At 37.5% G+C, this 18,764-nt stretch overlaps 1 protein-coding gene across 8 annotated transcripts in view; it reads left to right on the top strand.

Annotated features, from left to right (window-relative positions):
- The window catches only part of LOC128697225 (pre-mRNA cleavage complex 2 protein Pcf11), a 171,365-nt gene that overhangs the window by 25,724 nt on the left and 126,877 nt on the right, over nt 1–18,764 (top strand). For 6 of the 8 annotated variants that reach the window (XM_053788812.2, XM_053788810.2, XM_053788813.2 and 3 more), the window contains exons 2-4: nt 11,237–11,362; nt 11,923–12,117; nt 14,139–14,291. In XM_053788812.2, the coding sequence (XP_053644787.2) occupies nt 11,237–11,362; nt 11,923–12,117; nt 14,139–14,291 (474 nt within the window). The remainder of the gene's footprint in view (nt 1–11,236; nt 11,363–11,922; nt 12,118–14,138; nt 14,292–18,764) is intronic. The other 2 variants (XM_053788816.2, XM_053788815.2) reach the window with 1 other exon arrangement.

The raw sequence follows: 18,764 nt of genomic DNA, 5'->3' as shown, positions 1-18,764 counted from the left end.
GCTTATGTGCATGGCACAGCTGAAAGAGGCGGCACCTTACACAGCTTGTTGTCTACTACCCCACCACCAAAACCAACACGTTCAATTCAATTCAAGTTTATTCTCTATAAGGGTTACAATGTGGGGTTTACAGGTTTTGGGTATTGTGTGGTTTACATGTTATAAAATACTAATTACAGAGGGGGCCACTAGGACACCTAGCATGGCTAGGCATTTCGGGCAGACTTGGATTAATTGTTAACATTAAATCCTTACAGATTATGGTATTAAGGCTAAGTGACTACATCATAATTTGTGAGTTTAGCAATGTGAATGCTTTTGTTTTGGCACAACACAAAGTGTCTGTATTGGAGTATCATAGGCAAACTTATGACTAGTTAGGATTTATTATTTTAAGATTAAGATTAGTATTTCTGGGTTTATAGCCAGTGGGTGAGTGAGTGTAATTGTGAACCACCAGGTGGTTATCATGTAGTTAGTTGTCGGGGTGGATCAGGGAGATAAGATGTTTTCTAACTGTAGTTTTGAAAGTGATGAATGTGTCTGCAGTTCTAGAGTTTTCAGGTAGGGTGTTCCAGATTTTAGGTCCTTTGTAATACATTGAATTTTTGTAAAGGTTTAGTCAAACACGGGGAATGTCATAGAGATGTTTGTGTCTGGTGTTATGCCTGTGGATCCTGTCACAACTATCAAGAAAGTGTTTTAGGTTAAGGTTAATATTAGAATTTAAGGTCCTGTAGATATAGATTGCATAGTAGTAAGTGTGGATGTTCTAAACAGGGAGTAAGTTTAGATCTATGAAGAGTGGGGGGTGTGTTGCTAGGGATGGGATTTAGTGATTATTCTTACTGCGGCTTTTTGTTGGGTTATTATTGGCTTTAGGTGTATTGCTGCAGTTGAACCCCAAGCACAGATAGCATAGGTGAGGTATGGGTATATAAGTGAATGGTATAGTGTGAGAAGGGCAGTTTGCGGCACGTAGTATCGTATCTTGGAGAGGATCCCCACCGTTTTGGATACTTTTTTTGATATGTGTTGGATATGGGTGCTGAAATTTAGGTTGTTGCCGAGGTATAGGCCAAGGAATTTGCCCTCATTATGTCTGGCAATTAGACTGTTGTCAATCTTAACCCTTTGAGGGTCGACAGGCCCTCTCCGAAACTCGTTCTCAGGGTCGGCCAAATTTAAAAGAAAAAAAATTATTTTCTCTTATGAAAAGATAGAGAATCTTTTCCCGATCATAAAGACACCAAAAGTTTGAAATTTGATAGAAAACTTACGAAATTATGCTCTCGCAAAGATAGCAGTTTCGGCGATGTTTACGCATCGGCGATTTTGCCCACTTTGAGCCCCATTTTCGGCCAATTTCGCTGTACTAGTCGACAAAAAACATGAATATATCGCTAGAACTCCATTTTTTCTATCGAATGGGTGCAAGAAACCACCCATTTATGAAATTCAACTATCCAGTACAGTGGTCAGAATTTAGCAATTTTGCCAATTTCACACAAATTTCAAAAGATGCCAATTTCGGAATAGGGTCCAGAATAAACAAGAAAGACATTCCTGGCACTAAAATGACATTTCTTCTAGTCATTAGTCACGTCTCAAGGCCCCTCTTATATTCTTTTGCTTTCCATTTTGAATTTTTATTCTCACAAAAAATATAAGATTTACTGTTATGCAGACTACTGCATTAGTGTAAAAAATGGTATAAATATTATTGGTGAACTTGTGAAAGAATATTAGACTCACCAGTTGACGTGTATTGCACGCTTGGCACGATTTGTTTACTTTTGAACTTTGGTAAAAATCGAACATTTCTGCTACTTTGAGCTCAATTTCAAGGCACCTTTCATTGTAAAACCAGCCAAAATCATCTCAATTTCTGTAATATGTCTTCCGTTCTATAAAATGAGACCAAGAAAACTAGAATACAACAATCAATACCATACGAAAATACACTGCAAAGTCGCTGATTTATTCCAAAAAAATGGTCAAAGTTTTTTTTTTCTCATTATGCACTGTGTGCTGCAGGATTTTTTATAGACTGTGCACACTGACCACATAGACCCATTCTTTCATATGAAGGCCTACCAGCTTTCTCCCACTAGATTTGAGGCCGATAGAATTTATGCGTACTAGTACGTCAAAAACCCCTACGCGTAAGACGTACTAGTACGACGAAAACCCTCAAAGGGTTAATGTTAAGTTGTGCAACTCCTGCTCTGCAACCAAACATAATATTTTAGGTTTTGTCAGTGTTATGTGTAAGTTTATTGGCTGTCATCCAAGTTGATACAGTGGTCCCTCATTTTTTGTAATTAATCCGTTCCTGGATCCGTTACTATAAACGAAATTTACGATTTGCGAATCAATTTTCCCCATAAGAAATAATGTAAATACAATTAATCCGTTCCTGACACCCAGAAGTATTAAAACAAAAAAAATTTTTACATGAAATATACATATAGTACATAAACAATACAATGGGAAATGATGAATGAAACATTAACAGCTTAACACTTACCTTTATTGGAGATTCTTCTTAGTGTATGGAAGACTGGAGGAGGAGAGAGATTGGATTGTTTACAGTTTGGAAGGGGAATCCCCTTCCAGCAACACCTCAGGTACCAATTGCTTCTCTGAGGTTGCTTCTCTTCTCTGTTTCTTAATGCTACTAGGACCACCTTGAGAGTCACTCTAGTCCTGTCTCACAAAGTAACTGTGGAGAGAGCTCTGTTTCTGGCGTCTCTTTAACACTTCCCGAAAATGGCCCAAGACTTTGTCACTGTGCATATTTCTCACCTTCTTTACCACAGGCTTGGCACTAGGAGCTTTCTTTGGAGCCATGGTAGCTTATTTAGTAATTGCAAGCACTAAAATGAGTGGAATATTATGAAATATTTCGTAGGAGCACTTGAGGGGACCTTCACTTACTGGTAAACAATGTCAGACTGGCTGGGTAGGGACGCCGCCCCGGCTCACACCATGCGTACACATCCCAGATGAACTACTATTCGCGAGTCAACCTATGAAAAGCGAATCCATGTTTATACGAAAATACCCCTATGATTGGCGAAATTTACGATTGCCGAGAACTACGAAAAGCGAGGGACCACTGTATTTTGAACAGCTCCTCGTTAACAATGGTGTTGAGGGTGGCAAGATTAGGGTGGGAGATGACATAAGTCATGTCGTCAGCAAAGAGAATGGGTTTCAGGTGTTGGGATACGTTTGGAAGATCATTGATGTAAACGAGGAAGAGCAGGGGTCCAAGGACACTACCCTGTGGAACTCCAGTTTCAAGTGGCCGTATTGATGAGGCTGTGTCTTTAACCCTTTGACTGTCGCAACCCCCAATCCTGAGGTGTCTCCCGGTGTCGCAAAATTTAAAAAAAAAAAATTATTTTTTCTTATGAAATGATAGAGAATCTTTTCCCGATTGTAATGACACCAAAAAAACGAAATTTGATGGAAAACTGACGGAATTATGCTCTCGCGAAGTTAGCGACCTCGGCGCTGTTTACAAATCGGCGATTTCGCCCACTTTGAGCCCTATTTTCGGCTAATTCCATTGTTCCAGTCGCCCAAACTCATAGCTATTTCTTTAGAACTTCATTTTTTCTATCGATTGAGTACAATAAACTGCCCATTTACTGATTTCAACTACCTAATAATGTGGTCAGAAATTTGCAATTTGGCCAATTTCACGAAAACTAAAAAATATGACAATTTCAAAATAAGGTCCAGAATGAACAATGCAGACATTCCAGGCTCTAAAATAACGTTTTCTTTGTTCATCAGTCACGTCTCCAGGCCTCTCTGATATTACTCTTGCTTTCTATTTTGAATTTTTATTCAAACAAAAAATATTAGACTTACTATTATGCAGACTACTGCAATGCTGTAATAATTGTATAAATAACATCAACCCATTCATGACTGCATATTAGAATGGCTAGTTGGACATTTATTGGAAAATGGCATCATTTGTTTACTTTTGAACATTGGCAAAAATCAAACATTTCCCCTACTTTGAGCTCCATTTCTAGGTTCTTTTTATAGTAAAATCAATCAAAAACACCACTATTTCTGTAATATGTTTTCCATTCTATCAAATGAGACCAAGAAAACGAGAATACAACCATAAATACTATACGAAAATAGACCACAAAGTCGGCATTTTAATTAAAAAAAACGGTCGGAGTTTTTTTTTTCTCATTATGCACTGTGTGCTCCAGGATTTTTTTTATATGGTGCACACTGACCACACAGACCCATTCTCTCACATGTGGGCCTACCAGCTTTCTCCTGGTTGATTTGAAGCCGCTAGAATTTATGAGTATATATACGTCAAACACGGCACCTCGTAAAACGTATATATACGGCCGCGACAGTCAAAGGGTTAATGGTGACATACTGATAGCTATTAGAAAGGTAGGATTTAAAATATGCAAGCACATGGCCTCTTGTACCATAGTGATTAAGTTTGTGGAGTAGGATGCCGTGGTCTACTGTGTCAAACGCTTTTCTTAGGTCAATAAAAATTCCTAGCGGATATTCCTTATTTTCTAATGCTGTGTAAAGCAGGTCTAGCATTTTTATAATTGCATCATTAGTGCTTTTATTTTTCCTGAATCCAAATTGGCAGGGGTTGAGTATGTTTTGTGACATTATAAATGAATATAGTCTCCTGTGCACGAGTTTCTCGAAGATTTTGGATAGCAATGGTAAGTTTTATATTGGCCTATAGTTGTTTACATCTGTAGGGTCACCACCTTTATGTATTGGTGTAACCCTTGCTGTCTTGAGTAGTGTCGGGAAAGGGCTAGTTTCTAGTGACTTGTTAAAAAGTAATGTAATAGCATGCGAAAGGACATGGGCCGCTCGGTTGTACAATAATGGTGGGACGTGAGACAGATTCCCCAAGTTATTTTTAAGTGACTTTATGATTGCGGTGACTTCCGTGGGCTCAGTTGGTACAAGATAGAAGGAATTTGGGAAATTCCCATCTAGGTAGTCCCCAGCATGGGGACTTTACTGGGATTTTACTGGCGAGATTAGATCCTATGTTTGAGAAGATTTCGTTTATCTTGTTAGCTGTATCAGTGGGATGCAGTGGTGTTTCATGAGGTTTAGTTAGAACAATATTCTTGTTTTTTTTTTCAGTTTGTGGGTCCCCAGAATCTGGGAGTGTTTTCCAGGTCTTTTTTATATCTCCTCTTGTGTCAGTGAATCTGCTGGAGTAGTACAGTTGTTTGGCTTTCTTTATTAATTTGGTGAGAACTGTTGAATATTGTTTAAGAATATCTTTGTGTATTAAGCCCTGTCTATATTGCTTTTCATATTGGTGTTTCTTATCAATGGATTTCAAAATGCTGCTGGTTAGCCATGGGCAACCAAGCTGTTTATTCGTGATCTGTTTCGTTTTTATAGGACAATGTTTGTTGTATAGTCTAAGTATTTTGTTAAGAAAAATGTCTGTCCAATCGTCAATACCATTGGCATTGGAGAATTCTGTAGGCCAGTCAACAGTCTCTAGGTCTGCTGTGAAATTCCTTATTGAGGCCTCGTCATGGAGTCTAAATGAAACTGTTGTATTCGAGTGGTGGCTTACTAATGTTTGTTAAGAGGAAGGTTGGGTAGTGGTCAGTAGTGCTGTCTGTGATTATCCCTGATTTAAGAGGGGCTAGTATATTGGTCCATATGTGGTCTGTTATGGTTGCACTTGTCTCAGTCAGCCTGGTTGGTTTAGTTATTGTTGGTATGAGAAGTCTGTTCATATTGGTGATGAAATCAGTTACAGTCTGATCATCTGATAGGCCAAGGTTGATATTGAAGTCTCCAGCTAAGAGAAGCTGGTACTTGTTCATATGTCTGTTTGTTATTAGTGACTTTAGATTCTCACTGAAGTTAGGGATGTTTGTGTGGGGTATCCAGTATATGGCACTGTTTGTTATAGGTGTCTTGAGGTTTTTTACAGTAAAATTAGCAAAAATATATTCCCCATATTCATCACTGAAGCAATTAGTGCTAATACAAGATAGTTGGTTAGAGTAATAGATTGCAGTACCACCCCCAACTTGGTATGGTCTGCAGTTGTGGATTGCTGTGTATCCTGGTAGTGGGTAGATATCTATTGTGTCCTGCTTAAGCCAGGTCTCAGTAAGAATAATGCAGAAGGGTGTCTTTAGTGACTCAAGGAGTGCCAGGAGGTCATCATAGTGTTTGCTTAAGGACCTGATGTAGTTAAGAACTGATAGACTTTGAGCAGTGTTCAGGATAGTGCTGGCTTGTGATGCTGTGTAATAAAGGCAGTTACTTTCCAATAAGTTTTGATTGTGTGTTAGATTATGGAGGTTTAGATCAGGGTTAACGTGATCATTCATCTTTTAGGTTTAAATAGTGGTTGTTTGTATCCTGTATTATGTGGTTCTAATACTGATTTCTCTAGTGGTGGGAGATTTGGATAAGTATATTGCTAAAGCACTTTGGTCATATAGAGTATAGTCACTAATAAACATAATGAAATTTATATTGTCTATGTGTTGTGCTAGAATGAGCTAAAGTACAACTAGTATAGTTAGTTTAGGTGTTGTCTATGTATTGAGCTAGAATGAGCTAAAGTACAACTAGTATAGTTAGTTTTGGTGTTTCTATGTATTGAGCTAGAAAGAGCTAAAGTACAACTAGGTATAAACTTATAATATAAAAATACAAATTAAAATGGTACTTGCAATTGCACTAAGGTCTGATGTAAGTTGTTTACAAGAACAAGAATATAACTAGATTTAAATTGACAAAATAAATTTCACAAATTAAAGTACAAAAGAATAATAAGTAAAAAATAACAATGGCAATGACTTGGTTATAATATGATAGTAAGATGGTAGACAGGTACACAGGTACACAGGTACAAAGGATAATATAAAGGTTGGAGTTGAATATACAAACCTGAAAATTTGGCAACAAAATGTTATGAAAAGTATAAAGTAATGATTAATGTACAAAAGTAAAATTGTCTGGTAGTAAATATGGTGCTTAATAAAATTTTTTTAAGTAATAATGATTACAAAAAATGATTAATTAGCAAAAATAAAATGAAAAAGTAATGTTTATTTCAAGTATTAAATTTTAAGAACAGTTATTTGGATTCAATATTGCACTGGTAGTTATACTAGAAGTTATTTGGCAGTACAAGGTAATTAAGAGTACTCTAAGATAGTAAATGTGGTATTAAAACAGGTTATGGTAATTAGACAAGTAATGGTAGTTAAATGATGTCAAAAATGTTAAGAGTAAATTGTAATGATAGTAAAAATGGTAATTAATTATTAATTTTTTGTAAGTAATATCAATTGATAGTATTAAAAAAATATGAGGTAGTAATATGGACAGAGAAAGTATCAATTCAACTAATATTTAAGCAAACAATAGTAAATAAGAAAATTACATAAGGTGACTTACGCTTACTAGTAAAATCACATGAGATAGTTGATTATTTAATTACTAAGAGATTGTACAATGAAATTTGAACAATAATGGAGCAAAACATACACTACACTACGTAGGCTTTTAGGTTGGACATTGTTTAGTTATTCTCTGTAAGATTATTATCCCTGAGAAATCGTGATAGATCATTCTCGTTCGTGATTGTGTACAGTTGACCTACATATGTTTTCCTAACTAGAATTTTCCCATCCCGTGTGAAGCATTGGTGTATTGTGTCATTATTCTCCTGCTAAAGTTTTCTGACTCTATACAGGAGGTTCTGACGTTTTTTGGTAAGACACTCGTTTATGTATACCTTTCTTTACTTTAATAGATGCAATAATTAAGTCTTTTTTCCTGTCATGTGAGTGGAATCTAAGCATAACACTTTTTCTACCATGGGATCCTAGTAACCTGGCTTCTTTTATTTCAGACTCTGGTACAATAACACTTGTTTGGTCCTTTATGATCTGGAGAGTAATTTCTTTACTGTTTGTTTGGTTCATATCACTGGGAAAAAGTGGACTGTTAACTATTACTGCATCCGATAGTTTATCTTGCTCAGTTTTATCTTCTTGGAGGCAAAGTAGTCGCTGAACTGGTTATCTAAGTTGTTCTTCCATTCTTTTACTGCTTCTTCAACCTTTGTATTAAGAGATATTATTTGATCAGTATGGCTATCTATGACTGTCTGGATGGTCTTGCCATAGTTAGTCATTTCTGGTGTTGATAACATTTGTTCAAGACTGAGGATTTTGTTCTCGAGTTGTCATCCTGGTGTCTTGTTTTGTTAGCGTCTCTCGAAGATTCATATTTTCAATAACTAAGGTGGAGATGCATGACTTTAGGGTATCTGGATCGTTGGTCATACCTGAGAGACTACTTGGTAGGTTGGGTAAAAGGACACGTGCAACTAATGCAACATTTTTATTGTGGCATTAGTTTCACATTTATCGCTTTACCTGGTTTTGCTTATTATATACCAATAATATGGAAATTGTAATTTATTATCTTGGGTTAAAACTTGCTTACAAAATAAACTTAAGGCCTAGGAGAAGCTTGCGTTTGACCCAAGTCCCGTGGCAAGGCTGTCACTGTTGACTTAGAAAGCAAGTAGGTCCCTGGGTGTTGACTGTTGTGGGTCACATCCTGGGGGACAGAATTGAAAGTACTCTTAATGATGGGTTGGTAGATAAGACACATAGGCAACATTTAGGCAACTTTATTTCAAAATGTTTCGCCTACACAGTAGGCTTCTTCAGTCGAGTACAGAAATTAGGCAGGAGCAGTAGAGATGTGAGGACAATGTAATCAGTCCATCACCCTTGAAGTCGTAGCTTTGAGGTTGTCAGTCCCTCAGCCTGGAGAAGGTCTGCTCCAAAGTCTGGAACTAACTGAAGATCAAGCGGCAGTGTTGAGACTTAAATACTGTCGGAAGGAGATTTTCTTGGGTTATACTGGGTGGCTTATCATGTTTCACAGTATGCTGTCAATTCCTTCCATAGGAAAAATTCAAATTCAAAGTTTATTCTCTGTAGGGATTACAATGCTGAGTTTACAGAATTTGGTTATTGTGTGGTTTACATGTAGTAAAATAATGATTACAGAGTGTACCACTAGAACACCTAGCATGGCTAGGCATTTCGGGCAGACTTAGTTTAATTCTTAATTTTAAAATATTACAAATTATGAGGTAAGTTGGTATTATGGCTAAGTGACTAAATACTAGTTTGTGAGTTTAGCAATGTGAATGCTTTTGTTTTGGCACAGTACATAGTTTCAGTATTGGAGTATCACAGGATTCATTATTTTAAGATTGAGATTAATATTTCTGTTTATGGTCAAATGGGTGAGTGAGTGTAAGTGTGAACCACCAGGTGGTATTCGTGTAGTTAGTTGACTGGGTGTATCAGGGAGATAAGATGTTTTCTAATGGTAGTTTTGAAGGTGATGAATGTGTCTGCAGTTCTAGAGTTCTCAGGTAGGGTATTCCAGATTTTAGGGCCTTTGACATACATTGAATTTTTGTAAAGGTTTAGTCGGACACGGGGAATGTCGTAGAGATGTTTGTGTCTGGTGTTATGCCTGTGAGTTCTGTCACAACTATCAAGAAAGCGTTTTAGGTCAAGGTTGATACTGGAGTTTAAGGTCCTGTAGATGTAGATTGCACAGTGCACAGTAGTAAGTGTGGATGTACTGAACAGGGAGTAAGTTTAGATCTATGAAGAGTGGGGGGGGGGGTGTTGCCACTGATGGGATTTAGTGATTATTCTTACTGCAGCTTTTTGTTGGGTTATTATTGGCTTTAGGTGTGTTGCTGCAGTTGATCCCCAAGCACAAATAGCATAGGTGAGGTATGGATAAATAAGTGAGTGGTATAGTGTGATAAGGGCAGTTTGCAGCATGTAGTATCGTATCTTGGAGAGGATCCCAAAACTTTTTGGATACTTTTTTGGTTATGTGTTGGATATGGGTGCTGAAATTCAGGTTGTTGTCAAGGTATAGGCCTAGGAATTTGCCCTCATTATGTCTGGTAATTAGAGTGTTGTCGATCTTAATGTTAATTTGTGCATCTGCTCTGCTGCCAAACATAATATAATAGGTTTTGTCAGTGTTAAGCGTAAGTTTATTGGCTGTCATCCAAGTCGATATTTTGATCAGCTCCTCGTTAACAATGGTGTTGAGGGTGGCAAGATTAGGGTGAGAGATGACATAAGTCATGTCGTCAGCAAAGAGAATGGGTTTCAGGTGTTGGGATACGTTTGGAAGATCATTGATGTATATGAGGAAGAGCAGGGGACCAAGGACACTTCCCTGCGGAACTCCAGTATCAAGTGGCTGTGTTGTTGATGCTGTGTCTTTAATGGTGACATACTGATACCTATTAGTGAGGTAAGATTTGAAATAAGCAAGCGCATGGCCTCTTGTACCGTAGTGGTCAAGTTTGTGGAGTAGGATGTCGTGGTCTACTGTGTCAAAAGCTTTTCTTAGGTCAATAAAAATTCCTAGTGGATTTTCCTTATTTTCCAATGCTGTGTAGAGCAGATCTAGCATTTTTATGATTGCATCATTAGTGCTTTTATTTTTCCTGAATCCAAATTGGCAGGGGTTGAGTATGTTTTGTGCCGTTATAAATGAATATAGTCTCCTGTGCACGAGAAGAAAATAGGCAGAGCTAATATAGTGCTAATGATCATTATAAATTTAATACTCTTTTATCAGTGTGCTAAAAATTAAAAAAAATTTACCCCACCTAAAATTCCTTGTTCCTCTAGCTTGTTGCTCCCAGACTGCCAGCCTTGTGCCAGCCTTGTGCCAGCATAATTCCATGAGTTTTTCCATCAAATTTTGTATTTATATTGTCATTACTTTCAGAAAAAGATTACCATTTCCAAAGGAATTAAAAAAAAACTTGCCAACATTCTCAGTACTTTTAATTTTGGAGGTTAATAGTCCTTTATAATTGTATAGTAACAGGTGTATTTGTATTTTATTTTGTAAATATTGCTAAAATACAGTGTACTTGGAACTGAAATTATTTATACTTACGAGTTGTAGCAAATAGCAGGTAGATCAATGGTAGTGACTTGATAAAGCATACTGTGTATCCACTGTAATCGAAGTTACGTTTATTCTGAATTGGGATTGATATACATATTACTCATTCTCTTGTCAGTCAGGCATGATTTGAATGATATGCATAATTATCAAATATTAATGGCATGTTTTCTTCTATTTACAGGTTTCAGGTGCTCAAAAGCTCCCGGTAATGTACCTGATTGACTCCATCATGAAGAATGTTGGCCAGGATTATATCAAACTGTTCGGCCACAATATTATTAACACATTTAGTTGTGTTTTTGAAAAAGTAAGTTACAGATAAGCTCCACACGTGCAAGCATTGTAACGTTGAGTGCACAACTTGTGGCTGCCTTGATTGAAGGGGTTTCAAATTGCTATTGATGAATTTCAGTAATTTAACGATCAAATTGCTATTGGTGAATTTCAGTAATTTAACAATCAAATTGTTATTGGTGAATTTCAGTAATTTAACGATCAAATTGCTATTGGTGAATTTCAGAAATTTAACGATCAAATTGCTATTGGTGAATTTCAGTAATTTAACGATCAAATTGCTATTGGTGAATTTCAGAAATTTAATGATCAAATTACTGTTAGTGAATTTCAGAAATTTAACGATCAGATTACTGTTCGTGAATTTGAGTAATTTAATGATAAAGATCTGTGTTGCCACTGATGTGCACCAACTAAAAGTTTCATGGAAAACAAATTCTTTAGCGTAGCTTATAGTTTGTTTTTTGTACAATACATTGGTCCCAGTGAATTTCATCTCTTAATTCGCACTGCTATATTGCCTCTATTTTTGACATTTACTGAGCTTTCTATAGGTGTTTTATTTTGTCATAGGTTGATGAAAGGACAAGAAAGAAGCTGTATGAGCTAAGACACACCTGGAATGAGGTATTCCCAAAGTCCCGCTTGTATGGGCTAGATGTTAAAGTACAGTCGTTGGATCCAGCCTGGCCTTTACCTACAGGTTTGGCAATTACATCACAGTCAACCAGCAAGCCAAATATTCACATCAACCCCAACATTATTAAGGTGAGCATACTGATTTAAGTTGGCAGTGGATATTAGAGGTCTTGCTATTTGTTACAAGGGAATGATATTGACAGTAGATGCTCCACTAATGCTCAGGTTGTGTGTGAAAATTGGCACATCATTCAAAGACAATATTTGTTTTTTGAAAATATGCTAGAAAGTCAAAGGAAACAATTTAATTATATATTTTGGTTGCTGTTACCTGTTTATATGCAAGTGTGTAGAGAGGGTTAACATGGCCCTGTTCATTAAATACCTGTACAAACATATGGCAGGCAGTACCGGCTACCAGCACCACCTACCAAGTCTAAGGCTGGGAGGAAGTCAGTTGGTTTAGTGTGTTCCTTTTACAGAGACTGGGAAGCTGTGTTCTGTACAGCATAGCAATGGGGGCCCCTCAAAGCACTTAACTGCACCACAGTAAAAATCATGAACTTAACTGCTCATTTCATGCTTTATCAGTCAACAGTATTCAACAATTTTATAAATAAATACAGCTAGGGCATGTCAATGACTGTTAAAAGTATGGCAATGTGTAATTATGGGTTACTAGCCTTTGTGCAACTTGCAAGTTAGCACTTTCAACATCACTAGTATTCCTTTTGGGTGCCATTCATGGTTAATATCCTGAGACAAGACAAACACTGGGTCAGTCACACCACGCTTCTAGAAAGTCATTGTAGACATTATGTGTGCGATGACGGGCTTGTCACTGGGCCTACCTTAAAAAAAAAAAAAAAATACCCCACCTGCCACCACATGGCCACCCAGCATTTTATATATCACTTGAATACTTAAATAGATACAGTTTGTGCAAAGGAAATTTCCACTGATTTTTTTTTCTACACTTTGTTGTCAGTTACATGCAAGTGGAGTGTGTTTAATTATTTTTAACACTAGTAATATATTCATTGGTATTTTTTTAAGTTATATTTATGACACTTATATTAATTTTGAAATAGGGGAGTTTGAAGTAATAGTTCATTCAGTTTTCTTAAATCATCTTTTGTATGTGTGTGTGTGGAAGGATGAAGGTGTTTGGGCTGGTGTATATAATAGCAAGTGAGAGCAATAGCAGAATGAATGTTGAAGTTGGATGGTAAGATGCTATCCCTACAAAAGTGTGTTTTAATAGTGTTTATTGCTAGAAGTTGCTGAAGCATTTCAAGGAATTCTGCAGTGTGCAATTGAAGTTAAATGCTGGTATAAGTATGGTGAAAATAGGGTAGCGCAATATTGAATTGGTTAGTGAAATATTGGAAATGGTAAGTCTGTCGGCACTGTAAATATATGACAGTTAACGACAAAAGTTAATTGCATTCATTGGATTTTTTTAATTAATATTGGAAGGAGGAATGTGCTGTACTGTATTACAGCAGTGTGCCTTATTCTAAACATCTTGAACTTAAAAGTGAACATGAAATAAGTTTAGAATACAAGCCGTGATTAAAATAAGTGCATCATATGAGTATATGATGGAATAATAATCGGTAGGAAAGTGTATGGCATTAGCTGGCAGAGAAGGTCACAGATGCTATAGTTAATAAAGTGGATCAGGTATAATGCTGTGATGATTGTCATCAATGGAAGATGGTTGGTAAATACGATAATACAACTGGTTGTGTGATAGGTAAACAATACCACTGAAAGTGCAGATTAGAACAGGATAGGCCTCATGGTGTTGAGAAGGGCTCTGGCTAAAAGATTTTACATGAAGCTGGAGGCTTTTCTGTCATCGTCTGTTTAGAGTAATGCTCTTGGATAATTTAGCACCATGGGTATCACCATAATTTTTGACACAGTTCTCCCAAATTCATGATAAAAGGGCTGAAGTCCTGTTACCAAATTGATTATCAGGACATTTACGGTTAGGCATATCCAGTAGCCACTCTCATGGGAATCTATTTTGCCTGGGAGCTCCCATGTTACAAAACTGGAGAACTGCATGACTGAAATTAAATTTAGCTGTAGGTGAAATTGCAAATAAAGTGTATTATCAAAATCAAATTGGTCTTTCTCAGCCTGGAGTGGTTAAGGGGTCATCTTTATCAACATCATCCTCATCAGGTCACAAGAGCAAGAAGGACCTCGAAATCCTCAAGCGCGAGGAACAGATTTTGGAATTAGAACGTCAAAAGTTGATGTTGGAAAAGAAGAAAATACTTTTGGAACAGGTATGCTTTACTTGTTGAAGCCATACTGAAAAGTAATTTCTTGAATATCCCGGGAGCAAATTGTAAATATGTTGGCTACTGATTTAAAGTGTTTTGGAGGCAGTAGGGTTATGTTGGGAAATAATCAGTCCTTGGACGTACATTATTGTTCAGTACTTTGAGAGTGTAGTATACATGGGAATGCAGAAAACTTGTTTGTTCAGGATTCTTGCATGTTTTTACCTTAGCTTGTTTACATACCAGCATTTAACAACTGTTGTTTATTGACATGCAAAGTCATAATAATAGAGCTGGAACAGTTCACAGATCCACAAATTGGAGGCACACTAAATCTTAAGATATTTTGATCTGTCGTGAGTGGACCAAAATGTTTTCTATGGATTTATCTCCAGTTTGTGGATTGGTCGAAATTTTTGATACGCATTTCATTTTAAGTGTATTGTGAGAAATATGTGAAAATAATAAACTTGGTTTGTTGATGATTTTCCATGTTTATACATAAATTTTTTATCCTTACATGTAAGCATTTAACATTTTTTGATGAACTGCATCCTTTGTAAATGCTCTGTTGTAGGGAATTTAGTATTGTAATAACTGTTATAATGGCAGTACTAATAGTTCAGTAGTAAAGTACTAGGAGGAATCACTGCTCTTGGACAACTAGAAAAATAAGCTTGCCATTTCACCATTCATTGTTCTGGAGAAAATTTTGAAATTTTCTCCAACATTCTGGCTTCAAACACTTGAGTGCTACTTGTTGGTCCATTGATGACTCTGGCTGCACTCTCACTGCAGTGCTACGTGTTAGGTTTATCTGCAGTACATTGACATTTTGTTAAATTTTTCAACACGCCAGCCATCTCCCACTGAGGAAGGTGACCAAAAAAGGAAATGCTTTCAGTGTCGTTCATTCAATCACTGTCTTGCCAGAAGCTGTGCTGACATAACAGTTCAGATGACCCTCTGAACTGCAATATTTTCACCACTTCTTCAGAGTGTAGGCACTGTACTTCCCACCTCTAGACTAGTCCAGCTACCCCTTCAGGGAGGTCTTTTGATGAAATTACAAAAAACAACTGCTTCCACATCCTACTATCCAAGAAGCTCACACAAGGATGTTTGTTGCCCAAGTCCCTAGCACTTGAAACCTCCCTCCATCCAACTCATTATGGGTTTACCTCTACCCCTACTTTTCCCTAATTAAGATTTATGTGCCCTTCTAGTCATCTTATTTTGCTTCATCTCTGTGCTTAAGCTACTACAACAACCCTCCTCTGCCCTCTGAATAATACTTTTGGTAATCCCACACCTTTTTCTAATCTCCATACTCTGAATTTTTCTGCATAATATTCATGCCACACATCTTCAGACACATCCCCATTACTTCCAGCTTCCACCAAGCTGGAACATTTGAAACCCACATTTCACACCCATACAGTAGTGTTAGTGATACTAGACTCTTTACATATCCCTTATTTACCTCTTTGGATAATCTTTTCTGTCTCTTCAGATGCCTCGCCATCCTTTTTTTACCTCGTCAGTTCTGTGATTCACCTCATCTTTCATAAACCCATCTGCTAGAAAGCCCGCCCTCAAATATCTAAACACATTTGGCGTTTAGATATTTGAGGTGGGTGAGGCTGTGGGTGAAATGTAAGGGAGTAAAGCAAGTAGAATTGATGGGATTAAGACAGAAAGATTAAAAACAGGCAGGATATTGTTTAGGAGTGGGTGGTACCTTTGCTCAATAAATGTAATGAATGAGGGGAAGATACCTAGGAACTGGCAGTGTGTGGGCACAGTTCCTTTGTATAAAGGAAAGGGGGACAAGAGAGTGTAGAAATTATAGGGGAATAAAGCTGTTGAATATATCAGGTAAAGTGTATGGTAGAGCTTTAATTGAAGGAATTAATAGTAAGATGGAGAGCAGGATCGCAGATGAAAGAGGAGGCTTTAGGAAGGGGAGTGGATGTGTAGACCAAGTGTTTACAGTGAAGAATATAAAGGAACAATATTTAGATAAAGGTAGTAAAGTTTTCATTGCATTTATGGATTTAAGAAAAAGCATATGATAGAGTGGATAGAGGAAGTGTGTCAAATGTTGCAAGTGTTTGCAATAGGTGGCAGGTCTCTGAGGATTTTGAGGCTCAGGTTAGGGTGAGTAGGAGAGAGGGAGAATTTTTTTCCCACTAAAAGTAGGCCTTAGACAGGGATGCATGATGTCAGAATAGTTGTTTAACATATTTTAGATGGGATTGTAAAAGAAATGAATGCTAGTATGTTGGGGAGAAATTTGGGAATATAATGTGTAGAATCTCATACAAAGTGGGAGTTGTCACAGTTGATATTTACCTTTTGACTTCTTTTGATAGATTCTGAAGACAGGTTGCAAAGAGCAATGAGATGAGGGTAACAAGAAAATTAGTTAATGAAACATTGTATGTGTATCAGATTTGAAGAAGGGAGTATGGAGGAATTGAATGTGTTCAAATATTTGGGAGTTAATTTGTTGGAGGATGGGTATATGAAAGACAAGGTGAACCATAAGGGGTAAAATGTCGGTGGTACATTGAGGCATTTGTGGAGACAAAGAATCTTATCCATGGAGGCAAAAAGGGAATGTATGAGAGCATAGTGGTACCAACATTCGTATATTGGTGTGCACCATAGGTTGTGAATGTTGCTGCAACTAGTAGGCTGGAGATATCATATCTGAGTGCAATGTGTAGTGTGAGTATTATGCAGAGAATCTGTAGCTTGGATATTAGGAGGAGATGTGGGATTAATAAAAGTATTATCCAGACAGCTTAGGAGGGGTTATTGAGGTGGTTTGGACATTTAGAGAGGCTGGAGCCAAATAGGCTGTCTTGAAGTGGAGTAGGAGCAAGGAAACATTTACCATATTTTCTGGCATATAAGGCATCTCCATGGGGAAGTGGAACAGAATTCTTCCTCCGTAAGCTATGCGTGTTGTAAAAGGCGACTAAAATGCCAAGAGCAAGGGGTTAGTAACCCCTTCTGTATATATTACTAAATGTGAAAGGAGAAACTTTTGTTTTTCCTTTTGGGCCACCCCGCCTCGGGGGGGGGGGGGATACGGCCGGTGTGTTGAAAGAAAGAATAAGGCATCCCCCCCCCCCCACCACCACCACCACCACCAATCACCTTGCACCTGATATGCTCAACATCAGGGTTGAGTGTTGGTTGTGGGTTATACTTTAGCAGTTGTTTACTAATATTACTTTACAACTGCTTGTGCACTTTATATGCTGGAAAATACGTTACGAAAGGATTCAGGAAAACTGGTTAGCTGGATTTGACTCCTGGAGGTGGGAAGTACAGTGCCTGCACCCTGAAGAAGGAGCGGAGATATTTTCAGTTTGGAGGGGCATCAGTGCACCTCTGGCAGGATAGTGATAGTGTGCGTGATGGTGAAACCATGTCTTGTTTTTCAGGTCGCCCTGCCTCAGTGGGAAATGGGCGGCGTGTTAAGAAACCTCCCTCCCTCCCCTCTAATCTGATATTTAAGGTTTAATTACCAAGATTTTTTGTTATGCATTATCTATTTCCTCTGTTCAGTTTTTAATTTCCTTGTTTCACACACCCTTCCAAATTCATCCACCAACCTTTCCAACTTCTAAATAAAAAAAGGCACAGTACCGTGACTGGAACGATACACAAATAACCCGCACATAGAAGAGAGGAGCTTACGACGACGTTTCGGTCCGGCTTGGACCATTTACAGTCACACTAACGAGAAGTAGAGCAGGACGGGTATATATAGGCAGGAAGAGGTAGTGGTGGAGGTAGTAGTGTGTTTCCAGCTTCTCTTCAGAAGCTCCAAAAAGAACCAAGTCATTGGCAAAAAAGCAATTGCGAAACTCTAGGTATACACTGCCCTACCTTTCCTAAAGCCACCTCATTCATCTACAATCCTACTTTCTCTTAGCTTGTTTTCTTTCAATAATAACTGTACCGTACACTTTACCTAGTATACTCAACAGGCTTGTACCTGTATAATTCTTAATACTTTATCCCCTTTTGCCTTGCACAAAGAAACTATACATTCTCTCTGCCAATCCCTAGGTACTTTTTCCCTTTTCATGGCTATATTGAGATGTATCAACTACTACAAAGCTATAACCCTCTTCCTTCCCAGTCCCTGCTTTTAACATTTGTCTTGAACTTTCGTTTAGTAAATATATAGTATTCCTTTTCTTAGGCTGTAAGATTAGTTTCTAATACCCTAACTTGAATGTGGCTGAAGGTAAAGCGTATTCATTCTATAATTTTTTTCTATTTAAAATAAGGATGGGCTGCCTCTTTTTTATAATACTGATCAACAGTTCTTTTGTAACCACCATAATGCTTTTATTGCTCATATAATTGCTGATCGGTAGTATCTTTTTATCTACTGTAATCATCTGGGTGCTTAATCAAGTGTTATGCTTGAATGTAGTTAAAATGGATAGA

Source organism: Cherax quadricarinatus, chromosome 89 (genome assembly GCF_038502225.1).
Source record: "Cherax quadricarinatus isolate ZL_2023a chromosome 89, ASM3850222v1, whole genome shotgun sequence".
Classification (NCBI taxonomy): domain Eukaryota; kingdom Metazoa; phylum Arthropoda; class Malacostraca; order Decapoda; family Parastacidae; genus Cherax; species Cherax quadricarinatus.
Note: the sequence above shows the minus strand (reverse complement) of the source record. Positions and strands in the feature narration are given on the sequence as shown.